Source organism: Pristiophorus japonicus, chromosome 22, assembly GCF_044704955.1.
Source record: "Pristiophorus japonicus isolate sPriJap1 chromosome 22, sPriJap1.hap1, whole genome shotgun sequence".
Taxonomy (NCBI): Eukaryota; Metazoa; Chordata; class Chondrichthyes; family Pristiophoridae; genus Pristiophorus; species Pristiophorus japonicus.
Window position 1 is genome coordinate 10,164,774 of NC_091998.1, and position 9,717 is coordinate 10,174,490.

Genomic DNA, 9,717 nt, shown 5'->3' on the forward strand with positions numbered 1-9,717 from the left:
CCCTCCCCTTTAATGGGAGCCATGCTGCTTTTGGCATTGCGCGGCGGGAGCAAGATTTTTTCAGTGGAATTTCGCCATTGGGTGGGAACATTGTCGGTTCGCACTCTGATGACGCACTTAGGATGGATCAGCAGCAGCGGAGTTGTAGTGGTGGGGGAGGGGGGAGCGTTACCACCAGGATACCGCAGGAGCGGAATTTTCAAAATGGCGGCCGTTGCTCTCCACAATGTGACCGCCGATTTCAGGCCTTAAGAGAAGGACAATTTCGGCCTCTAGCTCTTTTTCCTCCTTCAAGATGCTCCTTAAAAACTACCTATTTGACCTAGCTTTTGGTCACCTGCCCTAATTTCTCTGTAAGTGGCTCGGTGTCAAATTTTATTTAATAACAACAACAACTTGTATTTATATATCATCAACATTGGCAGTCCCTCGAAATCGAGGAAGACTTGCTTCCACTCTAAAACTGAGTTCTTAGGTGACTGAACAGTCCAATACGGGAATTACAGTCTCTGTCACAGGTGGGACAGATAGTCGTTGAGGGTAAGGGAGGGTGGGACAGGTTTGCCACACGCTCCTTTCGCTGCCTGCGCTGGATTTCTGCATGCTCTCGGCGACGAGATTCGAGGTGCTCAGCGCTCTCCCGGATGCACTTCCTCCACTTAGAGCGGTCTTTGGCCAGGGACTCCCAGGTGTCGGTGGGGATGTTGCACTTTATCAAGGAGGCTTTGAGGGTGTCCTTTAAACATTTCCTCTGACCACCTGGGGCTCGCTTGCCGTGTAGGAGTTCCGAGTAGAGCGCTTGCTTTGGGAGTCTTGTGTCAGGCATGCGAACAATGTAGCCCACCCAACGGAGCTGGTCGAGTGTGGTCAGTGCTTTGATGCTGGGGATGTTGGCCTGATCGAGGACGCTAACGTTGGTGCGTCTGTCCTCCCAGGGGATTTGCAGGATCTTGCGGAGACATCGTTGGTGGTATTTCTCCAGCGATTTGAGGTGTCTACTGTATATGGTCCACATTTCTGAGCCATACAGGAGGGCGGGTATCACTACTGTCCTGTCGACCTTGAGCTTGGTGGCAGATTTGAGGGCCTGATCTTCGAATACTCTTTTCCTCAGGCGGCCGAAGGCTGCGCTGGCGCACTAGAGGCGATTTTGAACCTCGTCGTCTATGTCTGCCGTTGCTGATGGTAGGCTCCCGAGGTATGGAAAGTGGTCCACGTTGTCCAGGGCCGTGCCGTGGATCTTGATGACTGGGGGGACAGTGCTGTGTGGCGGTGTCAGGCTGATGGAGGACCTTTGTCCACCAACCTGAATATAGCGCCTTTAACATATGGGAACTGTAACACTCCTGTGAAGCGCTTTGGGACATTTCACAATGCTTAAGCTGCTGTATTATTGCAGGTTGCTGCTGAAATATGCACTTTTTCTCGTGGAAACATGTTCCCTTTTGGGAAAGGTGTTTGGCTCGTACACAACACACTTCCCACTCACATTCCAACGTTGATGCTTTGAATAAGACAACAAAAAAAACACATTGCACCAATCTTTTGGTCATCTGCCTTAATTTCTTCTTTTGTGGCTCAGTGTCAAATTTATCTTCTTTGCTTTATACTGTAACACTTCTGTTGAAGCGCCTTGGGATGTCTTACTACGCTAAAGGCACGAGATAAATACAAGTTATTATAAAAAATGGAAAGTTATTATTAATTAAGAAGGGCTTTGAATGTGAAAGGGCCTGTCACTAACTAACAAGACATGTTTCTGGCCAGCTCTGGGAGGTAACTTGCTGCAACAAGGCTGTTATTTGCGACAGGGGGTTGAGCGTGCTTTGCGTGAGAAGGTCAGCGGTCCCGATTTACGGCGGGAGGTCAGCGCGGGCAGGCTGTGCGATGGCGGCGGGCGGCGGGCTGCAGGCCCGGGTGGCGTGGCTGGTGAGCCGGCAGGGCGGGCGGCCGGTGCTGAAGCCCAGCAGGCCACTGGCTCTGGCCGACAGGGTGGCGACCCGCAGGAGACGGCTGGGCGGTGAGTGAGGGACAGTGAGAGAGAGAGAGTGAGAGAGAGAGAGAGTGGGGAAGGAAGGAGAGTGAGTGAGTGAGGGGGAGAGAGAGAGAGAGAGAGTGGGGAAGGAAGGAGAGTGAGTGAGGGAGGGGGAGAGAGAGAGAGAGAGAGAGAGAGTGTGGGGAAGGAAGGAGAGTGAGTGAGTGAGGGGGAGAGAGAGAGAGAGAGAGTGTGGGGAAGGAAGGAGAGTGAGTGAGGGGGAGAGAGAGAGAGAGTGGGGAAGGAAGGAGAGTGAGTGAGGGAGGGGGAGAGAGAGTGTGGGGAAGGGGAGAGAGAGAGTGAGGGAGGGAGGGAGGGAAGGAGAGTGAGGGAGGGAAGGAGAGTGAGGGAGGGAGGGAGGGAAGGAGAGTGAGGGAGGGAAGGAGAATGAGGGAAGGAAGGAGAATGAGGGGGAGGGAGAGAGAATGAGGGAAGGAGAGAGAGGGGAAAGGAAGGAAGGAGAGGGAGGGAAGGAAGGAAGGAGAGGGAGGGAGGGAAGGAAGGAAGGAGGGAGAGAGAGAGTGAGTGAGGGAGTGAGAGAGTGAGGGAAGGAGAGGGAGGGAAGGAAGGAAGGAGGGAGTGAGAGAGTGAGGGAAGGAGAGAGAGTGAGGGAAGGAGAGGGAGGAAGGGAGTGAGGGAAGGAAGGAAGGAGAGGGAGGAAGTGAGGGAAGGAAGGTGAGGGAGGGAGTGAGTGAGAGAAGGAAGGAAGGAAGGAGAGTGAGGGAAGGAAGGAGAGTGAGGGAAGGAAGGAGAGTGAGGGAAGGAAGGAGAGTGAGGGAAGAAAGGAGAATGAAGGAAGGAGAATGAAGGGGAGAATGAGGGAAGGAGAGAGAGGGGGAGGGAAGGAAGGAAGGAGAATGAGAGAGGGAGGGAAGGAAGGAGAGAGGGAGGGAAGGAAGGAGAGAGTGAGGGAAGGAGAGAGAGTGAGGGAAGGGAGGAAGGGAGTGAGGGAAGGAAGGAAGGAGAGTGAGGAAGTGAGGGAAGGAAGGTGAGGGAGGGAGTGAGTGAGGGAAGGAAGGAAGGAGAGTGAGGGAGAGAGAGAATGAGGGGGGAAGAGAGAGAGTGAGGGAAGGAGAGAGAGAGAGGGAGGGGGGAATGAGTGAGGAGGGGGGAATGAGTGAGGAGGGAGAGAGAGAGTGAGTGAGGGAGGGAATGAATGAGTGAGGGAGAGACCTTGGGCATTGCAGCCAGCTCGTAGGCCCAGGTTACCATGGTGCCAGCTGTGGCTCAGTGGGTAGCACCCTCGCCAGAGTTAGCAGGTTGTGGGTTCAAGTCCCACTTCAGGGACTGCAGCACATAAATCTAGGCTGACACTCCCAGTGCAGTGCTGAGGGAGTGCTGCACTGTCGGAGGTGCCGTTTTTCGGATGAGACGTTGAACCGTTGCTGTACATCGCCACTGGAGCTGGCAGCTACCTCAAGTGACCATTCTGATAAAGTGTTAGCAGGCTTCAGTGCGTTGGGACTGGCGGCCCAGGAGCAGTGTGGAGGCCACTGCGAGGTACAGCGCGAGCTGGTGCAGGAGGACGACGACACCGAAGAGCGACGTCAACAAGGTCCAAGTCGGTGATTGGAGCGTGGTCGGGGCGAAGGAGCGGCGAGAGATTGTAGAGGGACGTGATCGGGGCCCAGGAGAGGCGCGAGTTCGGGGCCCAGGGGCAGCACGGGCCCAGCCCACACTGTGCGATATGTGTGCGCACTAGGTCCGTGCAGCAGAGCTGGTCTCCAGTCGTTTTGGTTAACCCTTGCCACTGGACCAAGACCTAGCTCTGTCAAGCCCGTGTGGTGGCTGGTGTACCACATATTAAAAAAATCCATGCACAGGCATCTTCCACCCTTCAACATGTAGTTCGGGACCTGGAATATTAGGTCCTTCATTGAAAAAACCTGTGAACTCATCCTTTTTTGGCGTGGAAGCAAGTCATCCTCGTTTCGAGGGACTGCCTGTGATGATGAATCGTCTGCTCTCTCAGGTGGATATAAAAGATCCCACGGCACTATTTCAAAGAAGAGCAGGGGAGTTCTCCCCGGTGCCCTGGGCCAATATTTATCCCTCAACCAACATAACAAAAAAAACAGATTATTTGGTCATCATCACATTGCTGTTTGTGGGAGCTTGCTGTGTGCAAATTGGCTGCCGCATTTCCCACATTACAGCAGTGACTACACCCCAAAAGTACTTTATTGGCTGTAAAGCGCTTTGAAATGTCTAGTGGTCGTGAAATAATAAGGAGCTGCCTATTTAAAACAGATGAGGAGGAATTTCTTCTCAGAGAGTTGTAAATCTCTGGAATTCTCTGCCCCAGAGAACTGTGGAGGCTGGGTCATTGAATATATTTAAGGTGGAGGTAGATAGGTTTTTGAGCGATAAGGGAGTAAAGGGTTATGGAGAGTGGGCGGGGAAGTGGAGCTGAGCCCATGATCAGAACAGCCATGATCTTATTGAATGGCAGAGCAAGCTCGAGGGGCCAAATGGCCGACTCCAGCTCCTATTCCTTATGTTCTTATGAAAGGTGCTATAGAAGTGCAAGACTTTATTTTTTCCCTTTATTTCACCATTTAAAATGGGCAGAATCTTGGCAATTTATGTATGAGCACTTTTTCCTAGATATTAATCTTGCCAATAAAAGATTTTTTCATAATTCACAGAGGCAACATGCATCACGGAGATGTCGGTGATGATGGCCTGCTGGAAGCAAAACGACTTCAGTGAGAGTGCCTGTGCCAAGCAGATCCAGGCTTTCTACACATGCACAGCCAAAGCGGAGGTAAAATTAAAGTGAACCTATTAAGCTTGGGACTATAGATAAAGTTGCTCTGTTTAGTGGAAAGGCAAAAAGTGTTAAGAAAAAAATTGTCCATAATTACCACTTTCACGAGAATACTTGTGGGAAAGGGAGGCGGGGAGAAATACAATCGGTCTAGGTATCCTTCTGTCTCCAAGTCTCATTTTTGTGCAAGGGGTGGGGAGATGTTGCTATAAGGAACCAGAAATATACGTCAGAGGAGCACTAAACATCAGTGAGAGAGAGAAAGATCGCGGACCAGTGGCGAGAGAGGGAGCACCCATCGGGTGTCAAACACTTTCTTGTGTCGGACTTTGAGAAGTGTACCCCGAGAAATGGGAACCTGTTTCAGTCTTGGGTCGACATGGGCTTTAAAGTGAGTTGAGAGTAAGTGAGGGGTAACTCTGGTGGGAAAAAAGCTGCCACACAGGATCCAATGAGATATATAAACGGTGAATTCACTTAACATGCAGCAATGCCCAATGCGCTCCTCTAATTCTGACCTCTTGAACATCCCTCATTATAACTGCTCAACCATTGGTGGCCGTGCCTTCAGCTGTCTGGGCCCTAAGCTCTGGAACTCCCTCCTTAAACCTCTCTACCGCTCTTTTCTCCTTTAAGACGCTCGTTAAAACCTACCTCTTTAAACAAGCTTTTGATCATCTGCCTTAATTTCTTCTGTGGCTTGGTGTCAAATTTATCTGTTTGTCTGTAACACTGAAGCGCGTTGGGTCGTTTTACTATGTTAAAGGCACTATATAAATAAAAGTTAATAATGTGTGTTCTATACAATCAAGTCTACGAGTTATGTAAATATGGTATCTCACTGAGACCCTGTGGGTACTTTACTCTTGTATATTAGTTTTGAAAGAACTGTTTAAAGAAATAGCAGATCTCGGATATCATTGTGGAGGGGTCTAGCGGGTCTGGTGGTTTTGCGGAGTGTCCAGCCATGTGGCTTTCGGTTGTGTGTAATGGATTTGAATGCCGATCACAAAGATATGTTGATTTGTTTTTATGGAGATTTTGGGTGATGTCGATACGGATTTCATTTGAACACCTCTTGGGGTTTCTTAAACTTTCTGAGGTTTCAGTTTTAGAAGAGTGGCTGCAGTAATGTGAAACTGGATTGTACAGCACACCTTGTGATTCTTGGTTACACTGGTATTGGACTTGACGGCACAGCCGCACTCACCGTAGCCAGTACTTTCTGTAACATTCCTTTCACAAGCAAGAGACGAGGCTTTATCTCCCGGGGCAGTCTGTTATGCGGGTCAAAGTTCCCAATGTAGTCACCTTGGTGTCTTAACGGCAATGTCTGTCTTGCAGGCTGAGCGTAAAGCAAAAGCAAGTTCGGACAGTATGGAACAGACTGGTAGGTTGGCTCCCAAACAAGCCCTGAAGTTGCTCCAGAGATATCCCAACAAAAACCACGTATCGTAGAATTCTGTTCTGAAGCACACGAAAGGCTGCTGACTGCCCTCTTCCGTCTATCTGTGGGGCCTGTACCTGATGGATATCACCGATGTAGGAATTGCATGAATATATTATTCATCAGCCAAAGTCTGATGGAATGGAGACATAGCCCTCAGCTGAATCATCTGGATATCGGGTCTACAAATATTCAAGATGGTGGGTCTGGTTGAATAGAAAATAATGCTGATCTATTTTATTTTGTGAAATACATGTAGACATATTTCATATCTGGTAGTTATGTTGAGTGTACATGAGGATTCATAATTTATCTTTGCAGTTGTCTGTGTCTTTTGTGAGTTGTGATGCATTTTATTCTCACTCCTTGGGTCTAATGCACCCCATACAATTCCCATTCATGAAGATGATCCCGGCCCAAGTCTCTTGTCTGTGTCTTTCTGTAACCAAGTTGTGAGGGGATGCACTGGAGCAGTCTGGGCTGATGCTGAATCCTTGCCTGTGCTGCAGCACCCCACTGTTCGCCTCCTCCCCAGTGGCGGGAATGTCCGAGATCAGGAATCTCAATTTGGGATGTTCCAGCTCAGACCCATCTCACACATTTCCATACCACACTGTCTTCAATGTGACGTTCAGCTTCCGAGCACTTTCATCTATCGAAGTAAAATCACTCCCTTTTCAAGTAAAAGTCAATCTTAACTTTTGGTGATGTCTATAAGAAAAATCTATGAAAGAAGCAGCTCTGGGAGTTGCATATTACATTTTCAACGGTTTACAGATAGCCGTATATAGTTGCAGCAACAGTGAGGTTGACGTTGAACTAATCCCCCTTGAAGTGTTATTTTCAATATTGTATAAAATGGTACGAAACTCTGTAATCACAGGAGAAAGGATCTTGTGTTACTGTGCACCAATTAACTCGGTCCAATAAATGAATAACGATTCTTTCTGTCAATGTTCCCTCCTTAAAAAAAAAATGTTGTGCGCGATACCTTTAAATTTCCTGTGCAGCCATACGGGGTACATGAGAGGGAATGGCCTGCGTGGTACCCTCCTGATTGCTGCATGGCCACACACGTCCGCAGCTTAGAGAGAACATTGCTTGCTGAACTTAACAACCCTTGCTAATGGACCAGCAGTGAGCTTGTTACGCAGTTGGGGAAATATTTCGTGCATGTCTTGCAATAACATTGCACTGTAATGTCAGACTCTGCTTACCGATGCAGTAGAATCTTAATTAATGTTTGTCTTGTTGAACAATGGTAAATTGTTTAACTCTTTGTAAAATATCACTGAGCATGATTGTTGTACCAGCTCCCCTCCCCATTAGTACACAGGAGATCTGGTATGTTCGGTATAATTCTGATTTTATGTAGATGGTCGCGTAAGATGGAGGATGGTGAGTTGTTAGACTTGGTGTCAACTTTAACACGGATGCAATTCCTTGGGCCACACTCGTGAAAGGCGCTCTGGACTTTCTACATAAGAATATAAGAAATAGGAGTAGGCCATACGGCCCCTCGAGCCTGTTTCGCCATTTAATATGATCATGGACTCAGGTCCACTTCCCTGCCCACTCCCATAACCCCTTAATCCCTTATCGGTTAAGAAGCTGTTTATCTCTGTCTTAAATTTATTCAATGTCCCAGCTTCCACAGCTCTCGGAAGCAACGAATTCCACAGATTTTCAACCCTCTGAGAGAAGAAATTCCTCCTCATCTCAGTTTTAAATGGGTGGCCCAATAACCAAGTCCCAATGCATAAAAAATGTCTCCAAACAGTTCTCTGTTGTGGCTCAGAATCCCATGGAAGAGTTTCCTGCTTGGGACCAAGTTGTTGATTTACATGAGCACTTCTGCTCTCATTGAAGAGATGAGAAAGTACAGATAACCTTTCGGCCATTCTGAACACCGTTTGAAGAACTTTATTCACACCAAAAAAACTGGCATCCACCAAAACTCCCGAGTGCTGATACTTAACACTACAAACTGAAAATGCTGGAAATACTCAGCAGGTCAGGTAGCATCTGTGGAGCGAGAAACAGAGTTAAATTTCCAGAGTTAACTCTGATGAAAGGTCACCGACCTGAAAGGTTAACTCTGTTTCTCTCTCCACAGATGCTGCCTGACTTGCCGAGTATTTCCAGCATTTTTGGTTTATATCTCAGATTTCTCGCATCCGCAGTATTTTGCTTTTGTATTACTGATACTCAATAATTGAATTTGTGGCAAAAAATTGTCACGATTGGAGGGTGGGTATGCTCTAGCCCTCATTGATTGGTGGGCTACTCCACACTCTGTAATGGGCCTAACTGAGGGGAATGTCTCTTCAGTAGGGTCTCTTGCATGAGGACCTAGTTTAAGTGATTGGTGATGAGTTTGCTCTGCCTGTGGTATTGAAAATCCATCCAACACTGAAGGCTTATGTAGCCGATTTATAAAACTGAAACTTGGCAACTGCTATTGGAAGGTTTCACCTGAATTACAACAGTGACTGCACTTCACAAAGTACTTCATTGGTTGTAAAGTGCCTAGGGACATCCAGTGGTTGTGAAAGGGCCATTGGAGTGAGCAGTGTGGGGGGGGCAAGAGGGCGACGGCTACGAAGCCAGGTCGCTGATTGCAGTGCGGGCAGGCACAGCAGGAGGGGGCGAAGGAGTGGCAAGAGTCCGTAGAGGTCCAGGAGAGGCGTGAATCTGGGGCCCAGAAGAGGCGAGGGCCCAGGGGCAGCACGGGCCAGCCCACACTGTGTGTGCGTGCTCGGTCTGTGCAGCAGAGCTGGTCTCCAGTTAGTCTTGGGTAATCCTTGCCACTGGACCAAGACCGAGCTCTGTCAAGCCCGTGTGGTGGCTGGTGTGCAACGGCCACCACACGTTAAAAAAAAATCCACGCACTGGCATCTTCCACTCTTCAAGATGTATTTCGGGATCTGAAATATTAGGTCCTTCCTTGAAACATCTGTGAACTCATCCTTTTGGCGTGGAAGCAAGTCATCCTTGCTTCGAGGGACCGCCTATGATGATAAATGCAAGTCTTCCTATCGTCCAAGCACACAAATAGATGCTCATATATCCTGGGTGGGTACCTTCCTTTACTGGGTTGCAAACAGGCAAGCAATGCTAAACCCTCTGCACCTCCAACTGGTGGAAGCAGTGCTATGAAGTATGGTGTGTATGCAGTCTTTCAAGGAGATGATGGCAATGTTGTACCCAGTTTATGGAGAATTGTGTTCCTCATATCTGCTATATTCCTAGCAACCCATCCTTGTCCGTTATCTAATAATCAACCAATCATAGGGCTAGACTTTAGACATTTACTACCGAAAATACCACCAGTGGTCAATTCATCGCAGATTACCACTGATTTCATAATTTAGCACCGGAAAACCAGTGATAGGGCTAAATGCTGACAATCCAGCCCATAGGAACTGGAGGAGGCCATTCAGCCCCTCGAGCCTGTTCCGCCAT

The 9,717-nt window shown here is 48.5% G+C and overlaps 1 protein-coding gene across 1 annotated transcript; it reads left to right on the forward strand.

Annotated features, from left to right (window-relative positions):
* Nucleotides 1-1,855: 1,855 nt before the first annotated feature.
* On the forward strand, nucleotides 1,856-7,195 carry chchd1 (coiled-coil-helix-coiled-coil-helix domain containing 1). Its single transcript, XM_070865354.1, has 3 exons — nucleotides 1,856-2,020; nucleotides 4,684-4,802; nucleotides 6,150-7,195. Exons 1-3 carry the CDS (start codon nucleotides 1,888-1,890, stop codon nucleotides 6,261-6,263), a joined length of 366 nt encoding a protein of 121 aa, XP_070721455.1. The 5' UTR covers nucleotides 1,856-1,887; the 3' UTR covers nucleotides 6,264-7,195.
* The last annotated feature ends 2,522 nt before the right edge of the window (nucleotides 7,196-9,717 follow it).